This window comes from Argiope bruennichi, chromosome 6 (genome assembly GCF_947563725.1).
Source record: "Argiope bruennichi chromosome 6, qqArgBrue1.1, whole genome shotgun sequence".
NCBI lineage: Eukaryota > Metazoa > Arthropoda > Arachnida > Araneae > Araneidae > Argiope > Argiope bruennichi.
Genome location: NC_079156.1, coordinates 15,263,797 through 15,286,092, shown reverse-complemented (window position 1 = coordinate 15,286,092; position 22,296 = coordinate 15,263,797). Strand labels below are relative to the sequence as shown.

The 22,296-nt window shown below is 25.7% G+C and overlaps 1 protein-coding gene across 2 annotated transcripts; it reads right to left on the bottom strand.

The window, feature by feature from the left end:
* Nucleotides 1-2,175: 2,175 nt before the first annotated feature.
* Nucleotides 2,176-17,822, bottom strand: LOC129973026 (cytoplasmic tRNA 2-thiolation protein 2-like). 2 transcript variants are annotated; one of them, XM_056087374.1, is made up of 15 exons: nt 17,599-17,822; nt 15,534-15,605; nt 14,642-14,780; nt 13,346-13,406; nt 12,331-12,434; nt 10,952-11,100; nt 10,000-10,135; nt 9,308-9,354; nt 9,120-9,201; nt 7,378-7,469; nt 6,189-6,252; nt 5,456-5,616; nt 3,857-3,908; nt 3,687-3,730; nt 2,176-2,300 (listed from the first exon to the last, which is right to left on the bottom strand). In XM_056087374.1, exons 1-15 carry the CDS (start codon nt 17,676-17,678, stop codon nt 2,240-2,242), a joined length of 1,344 nt encoding a protein of 447 aa, XP_055943349.1. In that variant the 5' UTR covers nt 17,679-17,822; the 3' UTR covers nt 2,176-2,239. The 2 variants fall into 2 exon arrangements, with proteins under 2 accessions (XP_055943349.1, XP_055943350.1); XM_056087375.1 differs by having other exon boundaries at nt 15,538-15,605; nt 17,599-17,653.
* Nucleotides 17,823-22,296: the final 4,474 nt, after the last annotated feature.

Here is a 22,296-nt window from a genome sequence, read left to right as displayed (position 1 = left end):
CATCGAACCGGATATAAGATGACTCATGTCGACGCTCTTAGCCGAAGCCCATGCTGCATGATCATTCAAGACTGTGTCAATCTTCAAATTTTCAAAGCTCAACAGACAGATGAGCATATTACAGCTATAAAAGCATTACTTCAAAATGCACCTTAGGAGAACTACATAGTCAAGAACAACATTTTATATAAGAACTAAGACGGAATCGATTTATTTGTCGTACCTGATGATATGCAGGCCAACATTATTAAATCCTGTCATGAACGAGGCCATTTTGCAGTAAAACGCACGCAGGAAATGTTAAACAAAGAATTCTTTATTCCGAACTTGAAAGAGAAAATTGAACGATGTATACGCAACTGTGTAACATGCATTCCAAATAACAGAAAACGTGGCAAATTAGATGGCACTTTGCATCCACTTGACAAAGACGATACTCCCTTTCATACATACCATATTGATCATTTGGGTCCTCTTCCCAGCACTTCTAAGAAATATATGCATATTCTGGCAATCATCGATTCCTTTACGAAGTTTGTGTGGCTTTACCCGACCAAGTCCACCGACACCGCTGAAGTTCTCAATAAGCTCGAATGCCAAAGATCAGTTTTCGGTAATCCTTCAAGGATTATTACGGACAGAGGTACCGCTTTCACATCTACGTCATTCAAAGAATATTGTGAACATCAGCATATCGCCCATATTGCTATTACAGCTGGACTTCCTAGATCAAACGGTCAGGTAGAAAGACTTAATTCTACTATCATATCTGTACTCTCCAAGCTATCCATAGAAAACCCTGAGAAATGGTATAGCCATGTTGCTTCCGTTCAGCAAATTATTAATTCTACATTTCAACGAAGTATCAATTCTACTCCATTCGAAATTCTGTTTGGAACTAAAATGAAATCTGAGCATGATATAAAAATCCTCGAAATTGTCAACGAAGAGATCCAGTCTGCATTTCTCCAACAGCGTGATGAACTCCGTAAAGATGCAAAACAACAAATCCTCAAAATCCAAGAAGAAAATCGCCGTACCTACAATCTGCGTAGGAAACATGCTCAAAAATTTCAATTGAATGATCTCGTCGCAATCAAGCGCACTCAATTTGGCCTTGGTCTGAAATTGAAACAAAAATTTCTTGGACCATATAAAGTGATCAAAATTAAAGCAAACGACACATACGATGTTGAAAAGTGTGATTTCTTCGATGGACCATCAAAAACTTCAACTTGTGCAGAATATATGAAACCATGGTCCAGCAATATAGAATATATAACTTGAATTGTTTTTCAAAAGAAAACCCTGAACACTACTTAAAGAAAAAGAGAACTATTTTCCTTCTTTTTGTGTGTGTATATTTGGACGATATAGACTTTGATTTTTTCTCTCTGTTTATTTTATGTTATTATATTTTATATGTTCAACACTAATTTTATTTTTATTTTTAGTTAGTTATTCGATATCTCCAGTGCACGCTATTATATTGCTATATATTTATGCTGTCACGGATGGTATGACTATTTTGATTGTTTTATCTTGTGAATATTTCAATTTTACATATTATTTTCCTATATTTGCTGTTTGTTTTATATATTTACTTCAATGTACTGTATACCATAAGGCGAGGTCGCCTATCCTGTCATGATGGCCGATGTGGGAAGCGCTGGCAGATCCCGTATCCTGTATGGCGCCATGTTGGCCATGTTGCGTCACGTCATTAATCACGTAATGCTTTCCCGCCATTATTGGCAGACGAGAGTTGGGCAGTGAGACTGCAAGACGTGCAGCTCACGCTCATGTATCTTTTATGTTCTATGTAGTAATGTTTTATCTTTTCTTCTTTAATCTTAATAAATATATTTCACATATTAATGCTGGTCGTTGCCTTTTCCCACATATATATATTCATTTGACACTTCTATTTTATCTAAAAAAACAAAAGTTTCTGCAAAACCCAAATATCTATGATAAATTTATTAACTCTGGTTATAAAGAATAGGAGCTATAAAATGATTAGCAGGCACATATTATCTGCCACCCCCCCCCCATTTTTTAATTTGATTTCATTTTTTTTAATTTACAAAAAATGTGTTCTACATGCGACTATTTTACACCTTTACTATTTCATTAATTTAACAGTAAATACAGAAAATTCAGAAAAAGTTCTAATTAAAATAAATGATAATTTTATTTCAAATATTTATGTTACATGCGATAAAAAATTAATACATTATCATGAAACTTCACTTTCTGAATTTATAAGGAAATCCTTTATCCCTTCTTTCATTTCATTTCTAGGAATAAAAAGAGAAAAAAACACATAGGCATTAATAAAATATAGGCATTTAATAAAATTCTGCAAAAACAAAATGTTAATTAAGTGCCAATAACATTAAGTGAACACAAACAGAGCATACTCATTTAGTACAGTGTTTCTAAAGGTCAGACAGTTTATAAGATTTTACTGATTATTTAAAATTTTTGTATTAGCACATGAACATTAGTAACCTTAAGCAGTACACAGTACACTGCTTTTAATAAATTGATAAATTTAGTTTCACATTTTAAGACTTTTTAACATGCTTTAGGCTAATCTTTATTTTATTACCTTTTTGAAAACATATGTGCAATCATTTAATTTCTTTTATGACTTCAGATTGTCCAGTATTCATATTTCACAATGTTATTGAAGCAGAGATTCACTGTTTACAGACATTATAATAAAGTGGATGCAATAAAGGAATTCGGGGATTTTACCAGTTATATTTTAAAAAATATTAATATTAATGTTTTATGATTCTCAGAATTTGTAGTTTTTTTACAGACTTTTTTTTATTAAGCAACCAAAAAAAAAATGAATTCTTTCAATTGTCCTTTATGTGATCTTAATGGCAGCTACCTAATCAGAAATTTGCCATTATACATAAAGCTGGAGAATTTTTTATTAAAAGGTAAATGCCATAATGCTGTATAACCAATATTTATTTGTTAATTTATAAAAATATCTACAAAAGGACATTAGATAATAAAATTTTTATGGTACCTCTATCTGTAAAGCGAACTTTTAAATATCAGATGATGATATCATGAAATCTGAATTATTTACCTCTTTCTTGTTAGTTACTTTATTTTTATTTCAATGCTTTAAATATATATTGTAAGCAATACTATATTAGAAAAAAAATTAAAGCAAAATTTATTTTATTAAATTATATTATTGAATATTATTATATTATAGAATATTATGGGCTACATTATGGGTTCAATAGATTTTTTTTAAAAGGAAATACTACTTAATTTATTTTTTTTAATGGAACACAATAATTTAAAGCATTTTTTAAAAAGTTCCCCAAGAAAAGAAAGAAAACTTAATTGTCACTAAAAAATATTTAACCAAATATTTTTAAATAGTCAAATAAAACAGAAAAAAGTAAAAGAGGAAATTGAAAGTACGTAAAGGTACAGAAGTAGTGAATAGAGCATTTTAATACATGAAATTGCTTACATGAATTGACACAGAATTTCACGTAAAAAATTACAAATAATAATCTTTTTAATTTCTCTACAAATTTCCAACTTGAATTAACTTTCACATTTCATTAATAAAAAAATATATTACAGAACACATTAGAGATTAAATATGTTTTATAGCTTAATAGAATGAATGTAAATAAAGATACCTTTTCATTTGCTTCAAAAATGGGCTGAATTTTGAACTTTGTTTCTATAAATATTTGAAAACTATTAGATTTTACAACTAAGAAAACAAAAAATAATAATTCATTTTATTATTACTGTTTATTAATAATATGCAATAAATAGTTTCTTAAAAAATAACAAAATTACTTACACTGTTTCGAAAGGCTACAGAGCAACCATGGCACAAGAACTTTAAGAGATTCCTAAAAATAATCACCAAATTACAATATTTATTCATCATTCTATGTCATTATTGCAAAGTTCCTATTTTTTTTAACATGACAAAATTACTTTTCCATTTAATATTACTGATTCCAAAAATTACAAATCATAAAAAAAGAAAATAATAATAATTTAATGAAATTTTTATGAATATAACTTGTACTGTTACCATATTTTGGTAAAAATACATAAATAGATTTCTTTATAATGTTTAATTTCATGACAATTTTTAATAAAAATATAATCCAGAAAATTGTAAAATAAATTATAATTTATAGATCTTATAATAGAAGCCCGGTCGCGTAGTGATAGTGCTTCGCGCCCAGGTCCGAGGTTCAATCCTCGGGCTGGGCAAGGTCGACTCAGCCTCTCATCCCTTGAGTGGGTTAATAAACTGAGGACCAAGCATGCTTGGGAAATAAACACTGGGGTTCCGGATTAGGCTGACCACCTAACCGGGACATATACCTTGCACCCTCAGTCAAGAAATGTAGGCCCTGTCCCATTTAGGTTGCCATGCCACCGAGTTCAGTTTAGTAATTAGATCTTATAATAATAAATCTCTGATGTATGACAAATCGGTCACATTTACTAGTACAACTCTTCAACCTTTCACATTAATTAAGCATGAAGCCACTTAAATAATGAAATATTTCATACATAAAATTTTTTCATACATTACAAAATAGTAATACACTTTCACACACATCTTTTAATACAAGAAACAAACATTTATAATCTAAATAATAATAATTAATTTATAACATTAATATAAATGAAAAACAAATGATACGAATTTTTCTTCTTTATTTTCAACATATTATTCATATAAATTTCTGTATAATTTATCATCAACAAAAGAAGCTCTAACTTTTATTGTCTTTTTAGTACCACTATGAATTTTAAACGGTACTGTATTATTTTAAACTTGGAAAAACTAGATTAAAAAAGACCTGTAGTTCCTAGAATTATCAATAAAATGCTTAAAATTATATATAGATCAAGAAATGTGTTTCTTGTTAGATGTATTTTTTTATGCATTCTAATGGAGAATGCTTTAAAGAAAATACTGCAAAATAAAAATAACTTTTTAGATCCTTGATAGAGATAATTTCCACCAACACCCCCTTTGATGTCCTCGTAATTTAGTGCAAATTACAAATAAATACAAAATTTCCTTACTTTGTCATTTTCTTCGTGGTATATTATACAGGAATAAAGTAAATAAATATATAACTAATTATATTTCTCTAACTGTTAGGGTCTCTCTTGAATTGAAATTAAGCCTTGTATTCTATTTACATTTCAAAATACAGGATAAAAATATGATTAGATTAGTTAACATAATAATAATTCCTAATTTATCCCTAAGGTAAATTGATATAGAGTTCCCACTAGGCCGTGAATATATTTTTCATTGATACAGGGATGCTACTGAATTACACAAATGATTTTATATTAAGTATATTGCAATGATTTTGCAGCAGAGTTCTTTGTAATAAGACAATAATAAAGAAGACATATATACCCATTTTCAAAATCACTTGATTGCGATGAAGACATTCCGTAAGAAACAACATTAGGGTCAGAGTTCAGCATTGCATCAACAGGAGTTTGAGAGAGCTTTTCAGAAAGTTTTAAAGCCTCAAGGGCTGAGCAAGGATCAGGTTTAATATTGTCAAGTTTGGACTGAAACAAATTAAGCAATTCTAAATAAAAGAATTGAAAAAAAAAAAAAAACTTTTCAGAATAAGAAAATTGTATTAATCAATAAGAAACATATGTATTAATCACATGCATCAGACATTTCATCTCTTAAAAACAAATACTTGGAGATTTTAATTTAAAATTCAATTATTATTTCATGAAAAAGAAAAATATTTCTCTTTTGATTTTCAAAGAGAAATATTTCTTTCAAAATATGTTCCATAATAATATCAATCAAAATATGTTGCTTAATAATATTATTAAGAGATGCAAAATAAAACAAAACACATTTTAATAATACAAAAGTTTAAAAAAAGACAAAAATACTTAATATCAATATGAATAATTAAAGGTTAAGAGTACAGTTTCAACCATTTTAATCAAATGTTATATTAATGACTGATTTTAAAAATATAAAATAGATTATTATTACTAAATTAATTTGTAAATTTATTTATATTTTGATTTAAAATCAAAAAACATTGAAGAATCACTGGTCATTCTATCACTAAAGAATACAAATCGATACTAATCACTAAAATTATTAAACTAACCATGCAAAGGAAACAGATTTTATTTTCCAGCATTGCATCTTGTTTTGAGAGCTTTCCTCCAGTCCTGAAATGAGTTTCAAAAAATCTTATTTTCAATATTAATATATAAAAGATAATTATAATTAAAATAATCTAAAATGATTTGATTCAGACTGAAGCAAAGGTAAATGAAAACAATCATTAAATAATTACAAAATAAAACATTGCAAATCACTTTATACACTTTATCTTGAACATGTATGTATTAACAAATGTGAATTTAACATTTTTTTAAAGAATGTATGACAGTTCTAGTCTTTATTTAGTTGTGTGCATGTGTCAATTTTTCAATTTGTTTACTAAGAAAGGAGATTTACAGAACAGAATAGTTTCCAAAAGGTTTTGATGTACTGTATATATCACATTGTTTGGTATAATTTGTTATACTTTCAAGAAATGTTATTTCAATAACATTTATTTTATTTATGTATACCTTTTCTAAAATTTAATTACATGAATTTATTGAAAAACAATCTGATTGTTAAAACAGTAATCTGAGAATTAAAACATGTTATTGTTTTTATATTTATTTTAAATGATTTTTAAATCTTGGCGCTTCTAATAAGTTGCTGTTGGTTGAACGGGTCTTTCTGCAGATTTATGAGGAACTGGTGCAATGGGGCATCCTGGACCTGGTCTAGGCTTTCCTTCTCCAGGGGGATGTGTAACAACATGATTTTTAAATTTATTACAATAATGCATTTACAGAAGATTCAAATGGGCAATATAGAGATTGACAGAATTCATAAACATTTTAATTGAAGTGCAAAAATATCTACATCTTATAACATAATAAATTTGTCACATTAGCTCAAAATAATAATATAAGAAAAATTTCATAATTGATTATTAATGATGGTATAAAATGAAAAAGCCAAAGTAAAATGATATACTATGGCAAGAAATTTCTTTTGATTACACTTTAAACATACACACCCAATGCAAAAAGCAGACTATGAAATTCTTTATAGAATACTTAAAAAAATTATTTTAAATTTTGTATTCAAAAGTACTCTTAAGTTATATAAAAGCTGCTACTTCATTGAATCTGTTACATATAAGGAAATACATTATCATCACGGTCATTCATATTTACTATAATACTGATGAAAAAAGTTAGAAAATATTCAAACAAATTTTCTGTGTTTACCTGAAGATAGTAAAGACTGTAGCAGGAAAGTCTTCTTGAAGGTTTGTAATAAAGCTTTCAGTTAGCCTTTGAATGCTTGATTTGGTATCTGTCTTTTAAAAAAATTAAAAATAAAAACCAAATTAATCCTTTACAGAGAGAGAAAAATTAAATACTTTACAAAATTAGCACTTATGGCTTTTCAATAATTTCTTAATCAACTGCCTTTGCATTCCTTTAGTTATATATAAAAATTAGCTTGAAAATGAACAACATAAAATTTTATAATACCTAAAAATAAGCAAAATAAATAAATAAATAAATATATATATATATATATATATATATATATATATATTTTAATTAGACAAAACTTTATATTAAATCCAAAGCAACTAAGATTAATTCAAATATTCTTTCAATTAAAAATACAGAATTAAAAGTTTTTAAACAAAGCGACCATTCGTTGAAAAAAAAATTACTATGAGAAATAACATTTATTTAAAACAAATAGTTTGATTAGTAGCCACAATCCACTCAAAGAATACACTTGCAGGTTGAAATTATTTGAATTACAGAAGTTTAAATTACTATGTGGTAAAGAAGGAAAATATTTGAATACAAATTCAATCCAGCAATATGTAATGCCTGATTGTCTAATCTCTTTTCTCAAAAATATACCATTTATTTTTTTAATTAAACCTATTTTAGGTGAAGAAAATGTATTGTACTAGAGAATAATTTACAATTCAACAATGGAAAATCAAATTATCTTGTATAAAAATTGTTTCACAAAGTTAATATTTCATTTACTGCTATGTAAATATTATAAAGCTTCTCATAATGAGTTAAAGTACTTTGGATTAGTGGAAGAAATCAGTAAACATTTGATAAATAAAATACAAGGAGTGTAAAATATAATCAATTTCAATGATTAATTTCATAACACAATTTATAATATTAATTTTGTTCTGCAAGAAGTTATTAATTTCTGTATATACACAGTTATTATTATTTTTTTTTGCTTATTATTTTTATAATTTTTGTGCTTTTTATGATTACAGCCATCATGCATGAATACTCTTAAAAGTATATAACTTTTCTATAACATTAGTTAACACAGGTTAAGAAGGAAATGAAAATATACTTTTAGAATACAAAGTATTTATAATAAGAACAATGATTCAAATGAACAAATCCAAAAAAAGAAATAAGACAAGACTCCATAGGTTACAAAAAATAAAAAAAAATATGTTTCCCATAATTTAATGATAAAAAATAAACTCGACACATTTAGAAAAACAAGAATAAATACATAATTTTTTTCATTTATAATTTGGGTTATTATTTTTATATTTTTATATATATATTAATAAAATCAAAATGATTTAGATTGTGATTAGTTAAAACTACTGTTCTAATATTCATAAAAAAAGGGGGGAGACAATTTAAGAATCCTAGAGCATAACATAAAATCTCATTCTTAAAAATAACAGAGCAGAAAAAGCAATAACTATCAAAAAGGAAGATCAATACTTTTACTTAAAGTATGAAATATTTGCAAAATGGTTTTTAAAATATTATAGCATCTGTATTGATATTATCAGTTTAAAATTGCAATCAAGTATTCTATTTATTTTTTTTCCTTCTATAAAATAGGAAAAAAATATTTTAATCTTCAATTTTTTTATTGCTGAAGAAAGAAAAAACCTTTCAATACATTTCTGTGATAGAAAGTTACAAAAGCAATTGAAATAACTTACCTTTGTAAGTAAATCAGGTAACACAGTATATGAGATATTGTGTAAATGAAGATACAAGGCAATTTCTTTATTCAAAAACTCCCTATAAAAATTTTAAAATAATTACATTTAAATAAAAAAATTACATTTAAAAAGTCACTTCAACATTAATTGTTTTTATTTCATTATAAAATATATTTATTTTTTACCTCAGAGGACGGCAAACTGGTACTTTATACCTGGTATCACAGAAATTCTAAAATTAAAAGTATAATTTAATATACACAATTCTTGAAAAACATAAAAAAAGAGAGAAAAAATTAAACTGAGTATCAATGACTCTTTGCTGTAAAATTGCATACCATAAAACTATTGATAGTTCAAGCCGCAGCACTATGTATTTAATTTCTCCCATATTTTGAAAATGAATGAAAAAAATGCTCATAAATTTTAAAAATAGTATTACAAATAAAATAATTACTTCATATTAAAAAAGCACATATTCTTCTAGCAAAATGAATATTATACTGTGAATAAATAATAATATTAATGAAAAAGGAATTGTCTTTTAGCTTCTAAAATAATACATTTTTCACTCATTTTAATTCAAGAATAACACATTATAAAAAAATTTAATTATATTCATCATATTGTATAATTAAAAGAACTAATTTAAGGTGTTTCCTAAATTTTAAAACACATATACATAAAAAAAAATTATAAACTATCAAAAATTGAGTTATTAGAGTAAATTATAATCTTTAGTATTTTAATTTTTCAGCATAGTAAGATTAAAAATAAAACTTTAATCACACAAGAAAAAGATATTAATGCCAATGGAAAAACAGTAAAATCTAATAAGTTTATACAAATTTTTCAATTCTATAAAATGTTTGCTTACTGTATCTGAAGAAATTTGTGATCCTCTTCCTAAATTTATATCAGTTAATAAGTTTTCAGCCAAACTACATGAAGTATCTCCAACAAATACATAATTAAAACCACTACGATGGGCTATATCTGTTATTAGTAATAATCTAAATTATGATACAAACAAAAGGAATAGGTTAAAGAAAAAAATTTATGCACAATTACAATACATAATAGACAATATATGTATATAATTAAATGAAAACATCTACAAATTGAATGGGTTTATAATTTTTTTTTAAATTTAAATAAAATGTGATCATAAAGTTTGATGAGAAATTTATTTAAAATGTAGAAAAGTAATCAAATATTAAGTTTAAGAAAGGTAAATAATGTTTTAAGAAATTACAGTTTTGTTTTGTTTCTAACAAAATGCAGAATTGTCATATAAACAACTTTAAAATTCTGTGCATCAGATTTGAATCATTGTTTGAAAGATTCCTTAGAACATAAAATTAATAAACACAGCTTGAAAAAGGGGAACAATGTGAAATGGAAAGATGTTTAATTAAAAGTTTCCATCAAATACATTTAAATACATGAATATAAATTACAGAATGCTATTCTTGTTTTTAAGGCATATCACAAAACATTTGGGATATCTTTAAAAAATATTATCAATTTAATTTAACAGTTTTCATTCCAACAATTAAAAATATTCACACTTATTAAGAGAGATAAAAACAATTTTTACAGCCCTATTTTGTCTAATTTATATGATTGAAAGTTAATGAATTAAAGACATTTTATAAGTTCACGTAAGATTTTATTAAGAGTTGATTAAAACAACCCAGTAAAGATTTCATAATAATTTTAAAACATAGAAATCAACGTTTGAAAACTTTAGTCAAACAATTTACAAAATGCTAGGTTCATATGTTCAAAATTAGCTGTGTTGGATATATTCATATTTTTTTACTTACTTAATATGTTTTATAAAGTCTATTTTAGCAGATAAAGGCATGTCTCGCAAACATTCTTGGATACAATTTTTTGAATCAGAACATACTGGAAAATCATTAACTGAACCAAAGTTCCAAAATATATTTTGATTCCCATTCAGTTTACACACCTAGAGAAAAATGTACAATTAAATTAATTGAATGGTATTTATATATTTAATGATATAGCATGAAATTTATTAATACAAATGTTTCATATGCACGATTTTTGAAATGAACATATAACATGAATTTCAAATAAAACATTTTGATAGAAAAATATGTCAATTCCCAATGGTTAGATACTGAACTCCAAACGAATATTTATTTAAATTTTAAAATTTTTATCAGTACTCTTAACAAGGAAATTATTCCACTTAAAATGAAAAGTAAGAAGTATCAGAAAGGAAGTCATTTCAAACATATATAAAATTTAATCCATTAATTCCAATTTTAATTTAAAGTATAGATTTCAGTTAAATTCTTTTAAACTGAGAATAAAATTCCATTCTTAATTTTTCTTGTCAAATGCATTACATTTTTTTTTTTGTACTAACCTAATTACTTTAAATTTCCTTATATTATTTCAAAAAAATAAATCAAAGAAAAAATTTCAAAATAATGATGCAATTTGAAAGATATATAAAACCATCAGTATTTTACTTATTGCAAAAGTTCCAGATAAGACAAAATCAATATTCACAAAATCACCAAATAATAAATAGCATTTCTGAAAATTTCTTCACTGTTTATATCAAAATATCCATCTGCTTTTATCTTATCAGAAACATACTTTACTAAAACTTATATACTTTCATGAATGTTCTAAATCATTTAGAGTAAATGCATTTTAAATGTTTTGCTTGAACCATAAAAAAATAGAATATCTACTGCATATCATATATACAATATAGAATAGCAACAAGCAGACAATTATCTTAAGAATGGTATATAGAAATTAAATGGATTATCTTTAACATTAAATGAATAAATAAATGAGTAATTTCAGCAAAATAGATGAAGGAAAAAAAAAGAATTATTGATGTAAAATTTTATTCTGTAATAAGAATTTTTATAAAACATTTTATTTTCTTTCAATATGAACTTTTGTAAACTATGACAAATTTAAAATGCAAAAATTAATGCCAAAGTCCAAAAGAATTTTGAAATAATTGTTTCACTTACTATGCAATAATAAATTAATTCTAAAAAATTTACTTAATTTAAGCACAATTTAATCAAAAGAATTTTTTTTAAAAATATATATATATCCTTAATTCTTCTTCAGTATTTAATAATGAAGTATAAAAAATTTGCTGTTCTTTCAAAACTAAGAATTTTTATTTATTTATTTATCTTACCATTTCCAATGAAGAATACAAAACAGGATAACCATAGGATTTTAATTCATTTAATATATCTTGAAGATTGTTTCCATCATCTTTTAGTGGTGCTGTGATAGAATCTACAAAAAAATTAAAACTTCATGAATGACAGATGCTATAATAACAAGAAGTATTAAGATATCAACTGAAAATAAATGTGATATAAACTCATTCTTAATATTTAATTTGTTATTGCAGTTATATCACAATTTTACATGTTAGACCTCGCATAGCAAAACAAAAAATTATATTGTAAGAAGAAATAGCAACATACAGCATTTTATATCAATATACAAGAGGCATACACAGTAATTTGATAATAGATATAGTTAACTATACATGTGTTTTGCAGTATTTAGATTAGTAGTAGATTTCTAATTAGGTCTATTGCCAATGGGCTGCAAGCAGGTTAATTAACAACTGATATTAGGCTAGTTGCCAAATAAATGAATTTGTAGAATTTTATTGAAAGTAAAAGAATTGTACAATATAAGGACTACAATGTGTGTTTACAGTAAACTTTAAAAATTATTATTAAATAAATTAAATTATAAGGTGAGGTGTGAACAGAACAGTCAACAAAATAACAGACATTAATTGCCAAATTCATAATTCTATTGACATGCCGATTTTTTGTATCTTTTGCATCAAAAGCCATATTTTTTTAACAAAATCTTTTAATTAGACAATGTTTTTGTAGTATGAATTAGCATATTTCTGATTTTATGAAAAATGAAATTTTATATCAAATCATTATTTGAGAAATAACGATTTGATAAGGCAATTATGATAGATGATATTAGGAGTACTATATTTTAAATTACCATTAATTATTTGTCGAATCTATAATTAGTAAAAATTAATAAAATAAAAAATCTTTCAGTTTTTAATCATTAAGTGCAATTAACACTTTATCTTATAAAGCAACAGAATCTGAATATACAGAATAAAACATTCAAATAATAAAATATGGCATAAAATTATAACTCACCATCAATAAAAAGTATTTCAGGAACAAATGATATCTGTTTTGCAGTTGCAGAATCTAAAGCCTAAAAGAAAATTGATCAACATCTTTTTGTAAGTCTATAAAAAAATTCCTGAATTTTGAACATAAAATTAAAAATGTTATAAATAAGAAAGATGTTGGTTGGCAATATATTGATCACAATTTCATTCATTTAATGATAATGACCTATTTAGAGAAATTGATATGATATTTAAAATTTTTGTTAATTCCATTATCATCTGGTAATTAAATGGTATCAAATATTGAACAAGGGAAATTTAATAGAAGAATATGGAACAAAGTCAAAAACAAAGGAAAGCATCAGAAAAAAATATGTAAAATGCTTTAAGAAAACATTGAAATCAAAAATTGCATAAATATATGTAGCGTTTTAATTCAAAATAATATACAAAAAAGTACACTTGTTTCTAAATTCAAGACATGTATAAGACAGCATTTAGCAAAATGTCATATACAACATATACTTTTTCCCCCCATTAGAATAATGAACAAAATATTCAATAAATTTCCCAAATATAGCATACATATTTTTTTCTTTTCTTTTAATAAATGTATGGTTATTATTATTATTTTTATTATTATTTTATGCTATATATCAATGCACGGAAGCTGATAAGCAACATTTCAAATCAACATTTCTACCAATCTTCCTTTCAATCAATCTATCTTTTTTTTTCTTTCCAGATTTTACTTTTAATTCACCCTTCCTTTTCACAAAACATCAGGAGAAAATTAGAAATCAGGAAGACTAAAAAGGATACTATTCCAATTTTACTTTGAAACAACCCTAATTTTTAGAAGGAAAATACCTATTTTTACTTTTATCAGATCGAACTTGCATTAATCAGAGTAAATACTTGATATGACATACATAAAAACAGACACATAAAAAAAACATAAGGAAATACAAACATTTAAAAAAAGTTTATATTTTAAGAATGATTTAATTAAAAATATACTTGTGAATGCACAATTGCATAATTTTTCATACAAATATGAATAAAAAAATACAAAATGAAAAGACTAATTAAAAAAGTTCAGTCTTCCTTTACTTTTATATAGAATAAAAAATTATTTAGAAGTATTTTAAAAAAGGGTGCCTTTATAAGAGTATTATAAAGGTACCCTGTTGGTGACGTTTTGTTATATATTTTATAAAATATATAGCAAGAATCTATTTTGTTTCTTACGGTTTAACAAACAGTGCAAACTAAATCATGCAAATAAAGACTAGCAATATTTAAATAAAAATAATACATCTTTAGTCATATGTAGAAGTGCAGTTGACTTTCGACCACCAGAACATGCTAATAAAACTTTGTCTCCATGCTTGATTTTCTTAGATTTTCCAATAGTTGATCGAAATTTGTGGGTACAGTATTCAAAAAAACATTGCCTGAAAAACAAAGATTAATAACATTATTTTTGTTAATGTACCAAAAATCATGCAATATTTAAAATATTATTAAAATCTTTAACCCTTTCTAGGGCTGTGGGAAGTATGCTTCCCACCAAATTTATCAATATTTGTATGAAATTGTGTAGGTTGGCATAAGTTCTGACAAATTTTTTTAGAAAGACAGAAACTCAGATGCTTCAGTTCTTTATCACATAAAATGACGTGTCTTGATTTGTTACTTAATTATTAATTAACCAAATTAATTAATTAATCAAATGAAATTTAACTAATAAGCGAAATGAATCCCTTTTCTTATTCTAATTTCATAACATAATATGACTAGAAAAAAATTGCCCTTTAAGAGGTTAAAAAAATTATGTATCTATCTATCATATTACATAATATTTAAAAATCAAAATATTAAAATATAAATTGAATAAAATTCTCAAAAAATATCCTTCTTCCATTCCCTATAATTGAAAAATAAGGCCTTAATAAATTTAATTCCAGACATATTATACATACATTATTTACAAAAACATTACATTATTTACCATACAACATTATTTAAAAAAATATTTTATCAATCTATATAAAATAACCTATATTGATGTGAAAACCTTCTGGAACCACCAAAACATGTTACTGTTTAGAAAATAAAATATTAGTTATAAGCATTAGTTATACTTTACAGAGTTTAAAAAATATCTTCAAAAAAAAGCATAATATTAAAAAATAGTAAATCCATACCTACAAAATGGGTCTTTCTTTTGCAATAGAACTGCAGATTTTAAATCACACTTTTTACATTTCAGAAGATTCCTAAGGATATAAAATAATATTTTTTAAAAACTTATGATAACTTAATAACCTACTTTTATATTAAATTAAGAAGTAATTATTATTATTTTTTGAGATACATTACATATTTTCTGAGTCATTTTTATTCTAATATGAAAAATTATTCAATTAAAATAACTGACATTTCCAGTCGTGCTTAGTGAAAATAAAAAATAAAAATCTATTATTCAATCAGAAGTTAAATTAAATTAGCTGACAAACAAATTAAAATTTAATGAGATGAGACAACAAATAAAAAGTTACAAAATGAATGAAGATAACAAGGTTTTTGTATTCAAACAGAATTCTATTACAATAAAATAAAAAACTGGAACAATTTTTTAAATTTTTAAACATAATTTTTTCTACAATAAATAAATAAATGGTAACATTTTATTTCAAAATCATATAAATATACTTGCTAACATTATATTCAAAATTTACACTTCTAATATTTACATTTTAACCACAAGTAAGTGATAAATTACCAAAGATTGCATACTAATAGTTTTTTCTCATAACAAAAATTTGACTAGGTCTGTCAATGACATTTTGGCAATATGCAAGTACTATATTTCTTTAAAATAAAAAATTTAATGATAAAAACCTGTACAAATTTTTCATTTTTTAAAGAAAAATTTTAAATTTCATCTAATTTTTTATTTAGGCTTGTTTTTTATTTATTATCCATATCAACATATTCAAGGTACTTAAAATTATAATTTGTCGAATCATAAATAAGCTAAATATTACAAGGCAGTAAAAAAATTTCTCAAATATAAATACAATAAATTATATATAATTCATGCATGCTACATTTATCAGTTTATAATAATATAACAGATAAATCAAAATAAAATGTATTTACAAACATTACATTTATTAATATGTTTACAGTTAGAAGCTAAAAATGTCAAGGTTGAATTAACAATTATTTCCTACATAAGTCATTAACATATGCAAGGAGGATGCTTCTAAAAAAACTAATGAGGTGTAAAGTTAATGATGTTTAAATGAGATGGAAATTTTTAGATGGCATTTTCAAAATTTACAGTAGAAGAGTGCATACTGAATAGCCCTTTACATAGAACATATTTTAGTTTTAAAAGTACTGGATTTTTAGGAAATAAAAAATAGGTAATATAATAGGTAAGGTAAAATACAGGTATATACAATTATTGCAAGCACATAAAAGTTATGTTCGACATTTATGAAAGTTGATACCATTTTGGAATTTTCTTTTTAAATCCTAAAATAGTTCTAATTCCAGTATAAATTTTTAATAAAATGTACCTTAATTAGATTTTTAGTTTTCTATGAAAAGTCTGTAATAATTTTTAAAAGTATTTTTTAAAGAATGCTCCTTTCCAGTTTTAATAATGGGTGAAATCACATTTAATGAATAATCTGAAATCCATAATTCTTTTGAATATAATTAAGTTATAATAATAATTTAGTATTATCACAACTGTAAATTGTAAAGTGACCAGACATCCCAGATTATTCAAAACAATGCAGTTTTTACCTAAAATTTCTCCCAGAGAAGACATTGTTATTATGCTATTCCATAAAGTCCCTGATGAAGATTCTAGTAATTTTTAGTAATTCTAAAGTTTTTTAGTTTAGTTTTTCTAGTAATTTTTTTTAATCTAAATTGAATTGTCAAATGTTTGCAGTAACATTGTAGCAATTACATCAGCATTTTTAAGTTCATCTCCATAATTCAAGAATATAAATGGCAATTAATCAAAATTTTAAGTAAAGGGAAGAGGGAATTCATGTGAACTAGGAAAATTCAGTGACAGAAAAATATCAACATGCTTGAAACTTAAAAAATATCTCCCATCAATTAATACTACATGAAAACTATTGTCTACTAAATCATATATAACAATTTATTTATATCAATGTAAAACAATAAAATCGCAATTCTTTTTTGCCCCAAAAAAATTCTCTCATTTCAAAATTTTGTCACCTGTTTCCAATGACAGTATTATTCTGTAACCTCAGAGAAAACTTTGATATATCTTCGATATCCCCATCAACGCTGCACATGGTGCCCAATAACAAATGATCGAAAGAAAAAGAAAGAAAAAAAAAAGAGTATTGTATTATTACGTCATTCAATTCGCTTTACCACGAGATTTTGATTGATTGATTGAATAAATTTGAGGATTTTTAGCTGCAACGCCATCAAGCCTTCATTTCACAGTTAAGCCTTTATGGCAATTTAGCAAAACAACTAGCGTCTCAATCGCAACGTTTATCCCTATAGGATAGACGATTGAGACACTAGTAGCAACAAACAATGTAAACATTATTTTTTCTTGAACTAAACCAACACATGTCGCCATCTGTTAAACAGAATATTTAAAGGAGTCCACATACAGCAGCATAATAAAGTTAATATTATCGTCAAGCTTTTATTGATTATGCATTTTTTCTTTAGTTTTAAAATTTATTTTTCGGACCATTATTCCCCTGGATCAAAGGTTATTTAAATTTTCAATAAATAATATTTTAAAACTTAAACAACTTTAGATTGTTCATATAATTCATACAACTGTTTTATGAGCTTCATATCGTTCTGTTCATCGTATTATACATTTCCCTACTTCTCAGCTCTTTTCTAAAATTTGAAATAGAAGTAATAAAATTTCAATTAATACAAAAAAATTTGTCTTGCTGATACTAAAAAGGATTTTTAAAAAATACGAGCACAGAAATAGTTCAGCATTGAAGTCTGATGTTTACTATATAATTTTTTATATAAATAATTTGTACACTATCTCAAAGGATTATTAAATTAAAAAAATTTCTGATTCCTTACAAAATTCACTTTTTAGTTTTAACATTAAAAAGGATTTAAATGACTTAAATACTAATATTTTATTTTGTTTCAATTAATAAATGAAAAATTATGAAGTCTAATTTTTATACAATACTTTGTTACTACTATAAATCATATTCAGAAAAATATTCTTGGCATTCTAACTTTTAGATAATAATAATTATAATAATAATAACTTTTCATTTTTCTGTAAAGAAATTTAAGCGAGTTACAAAACTCTGAATATCATTATATTAGAACAATTAATAATTTCATTATTCTAGGCTGATCAGCCTTGGGGAAATTGCGGGTTCTGATTGACATATTTTCTTCGAGATGGTCAATGGAGTAATTTAAAATCGCGCATTTTTAAGACATAGCATTATTTATATTTTCATAACTCAGTCTGTTTTAGGCCCAAGAAAGAGGAGAATTTTTATATAAAATGTCAGGGTCTCAAGAATAGTTTATTAAATATGACTCACAGGACCGATAGTTTTTAAAAAAAATTTAAAATTTGCATTATAGCATTGATTTACTATAACTACTTGAAATGTAATTCTTTATTTCCTTAAAATATTTCTCCTATTAGATATATAAAACTCATACGAAAAATTAATTTTTGTTAGAAATTAGCTGTCCAGTGGATATCCTATCAGGCCGTGTCGTTTATACGTGCAAGATTATGAGGTATAAAAAAGGCTGAAATCAAAATGTCGCCGGTCCCTTTAAAAAACTGCAAGCAGAAAAAAAAATTACCCTAAAAAAAATCTAGATGGCAATCAAACAAATTTAATTTTTTATTATATCTACGATGGTGGTTAAATTCTAATACTAATTAAAATAAACAATCCGTTTAGAAAAAATCTCTATAAATCTGGAATTTCTCTGTAACATGATATTGAAAATAAAGGGGAAAAAAGAACAAAATATATATAAAACTATTCGACTGTTTCAAAACTCGAACTAAGGACTAGGGAAAAAAAGCATCGAAATACCCTGTCGTCCTTTCCACCAGGCCACACACCATTCAAGCGGCCGGGAAGTCTAAGACACCTAATACGATTTAACATGTATAGTTTCGAATATGATGAGTCCCGAGTCTAAAAGCCCAATGCTATATATAAGAATGATTTCTGTGCATGTTCAAGATGTCGACGCTAAAAATTTCAATTAAATATATAAATATTTTGAAGAAAAATTTATTTTATGAAATATAAAAATTAGAAGAATTCGCAGTAACTGAGGAATTTCTCTACCGCATGATATTAAAAATAAAGGAAAAAAGAAATAAATATATAAATCTATTCGACTGTTTTAAGCCTCGAACTAAAGACCGAAAAAAAAAAGCAGTTAAACAAACGGTTGTCCTTCCCACCAGGCCACATACCTTTCAAGCAGCCGGGAAGTCTAAAATTCTTAAAAAGATTTAACGTGCATAGTTCTGAATATGATGGGCCTCTGGTTCATGGTAAAAGTTCATGCTAAATAAAGATGGGTAAAAGTTCAATGCTAAATATAGAAATGATTTTTGCTCATGTGCAAGATGTCGACGCTAAAAATTCCAATTAAATGTATAGATACTTTGAAGAAAACATTTATTTTATGAAATATAAAAATTAGAATAATTCGCAGTAAATGTGGAATTACCCTGTAGCATCATATTAAAAATAAAGGAAAAAAGATATTTATATATAAAAGACCAGGGGAAAAAAAAAGCAGTAAGACAACCTGTCGTCCTATCCACCAGGCCACACACCATTCAAGACGGGAAGTCTAAGATTTTTAATACTATTTAACATGATGAATATGATGACCCTCTGGTCTAAAAGCACAATGCTAAATATAGGAATGATTTCTGTGCATGTACAAGATGTCGGCGCTAAAAATTTCAATTAAATGTATAGATATTTTGAAGAAAAATTCATATTATGAAATATAAAAATTGTAATAATTCACAGTAAATGTGGAATTAGTACGGAGTCTCATATTAAAAATAAAGAAAAATGGAATATATATATATATAGGAAACTATTCGACTGTGTCATTTTGACATCTAAAAATTGAATTAATTTAATATATATTTTGAAGTAAAATACTATTTAATGAAATATACCAATGGAATAAATCGTTGTAATTGTAGAATGTGTCTGGAGAAAAATATTCAAAATAAATTTTCAAACGTGAAGAAAAATACATGAAACTATTTGTCGCTCCCAAGATTCGAAATGTAGACCGGGAAATTTACCCACCGGGTAAATTTTGTACGACTGCCACCGACTTCTAAGACTCTAAATATGATTTACTAATCCTAATTTCAAATACAGTTGGCCTCAGCTCTGCTGTAAATAGATGCTGGTAACAGGAATGCTTTTTCCGCATGTGCAAGTTTTGACATGAAAAATTAAATTAATTTAATAGATCCTTTGAAGTAAAATGTTATTTTATGAAAGACATATATTGAACTAATTCTTTGTAATTGTAGAATTTATCTGAAGTATAATACTCAAAAATAAAAAAATAAAAAAATCAAAAAAATGAGGAAGAATATATAAAACTATTTGTTGCTCTCAAGATTCGAACTGAATTCCAGAAAAAAAAGCATTAAACTGTCCTTCAACTTTATCCACTAAGCCACGCTTCAATTTGCTGCCAGGCTAGCCTAAGATTCTGAATAAGATTACCGATTCCTATTTTTCAAAAATGATGGTCCTCTTGTCTGAATGCATAATGCTAGGAATATCAATGATTTCAGCGCATGTCCAAAATGTTTACTTCTAAAAAAATTAAATTAATTTTAACAATATTAATCGTAAAATTGTATTTTATGAAGAATGACCATTGGAATAATTCGTAATAACTGTGGCATTAGTTTGGAGCATAATATAAAAAAATAAAAAAAAAAGAATGCAAATATATAAAACTATTCAACGCTCCAAAATTCGGACCGAGGACTTGCAAAAAGCATAGTAAATATGCGGTCATTATAATCATCAAGCCTTGCTTTCTCCGACAGCCGAGGAAATCTAAGATTCTGTGTGCATTTAACCATTGTTTATAAATTCAAACATAATCATAAGCTAATCACAATAATAATATATAATCATAAACTTCTTAGTATTTGACATGATTTGTCAATGTTTATGTAAACGGTAAAAAAGAAAAAAAAAAAACCTTATAATTGAACCATTTTTAATTAGATTAAATGGTAAAAACCGATCATTTTTAAGAAGGTGAAAAGATTTGGATGATTCATTTTATGAAGAATGTCTTTCAAAATGATAGAGGAAGACTGAAAGTAACGGGTGCTTTGTGAAATGAATTGTGGACAATCAATTAGAATGGTATTGGCATTCTGTACACTGAGGGGAGGGTTCTCCCAGCAACAAATGCTTGTGCGTGAGTAGAGCGTGACCTATTCTTAATCGAGTGAGAGTTGTATCATTCTTTCTGTTAGATAAACTGGGCCAGAGATCAATAATATGTTTAATTAAATGGAGTTTATTTGTATTCTTGAGGTCCCATTCATTTTGCCATTTTGAGTGGAGGTTGATTTTAACATATTTTTTTATATCATTGAAAGGGACAGGACAGTTTAAAATAGAGCGGCAGATTTTGCTAAATTGTCAGCTTGTTCATTGCCAGCTATTCCGACATGAGAGGAAACCCAGCAAAGGAGAATAGAGAATCCTTGATAAGTAAGATGTTCGTGCAGTTCGAGAATATTAAAGGCCAAAGGGTGACTTAAGTGATGTAGCAATGTCAGTGACCCGAGGACACTTAATGAATCTGAATATATGATATAATTATCAGGAGGACTATTAGAAAGTAGAGATAAAGCAT

Coding starts and splice junctions, on each gene's coding strand:
- LOC129973026 (XM_056087374.1), bottom strand. CDS start 17,678: ATGTGCAGCGTTGATGGGGATATCGAAGATATATCAAAGTTTTCTCTG. Junction 14,781..15,533: donor AAGAAAGACCCATTTTGTAG/GTATGGATTTAC, acceptor TTTGTTTTTCAG/GCAATGTTTTTTTGAATACT. Junction 7,470..9,119: donor TACCTGATTTACTTACAAAG/GTAAGTTATTTC, acceptor TTTTTTTAAAAG/ACAGATACCAAATCAAGCAT.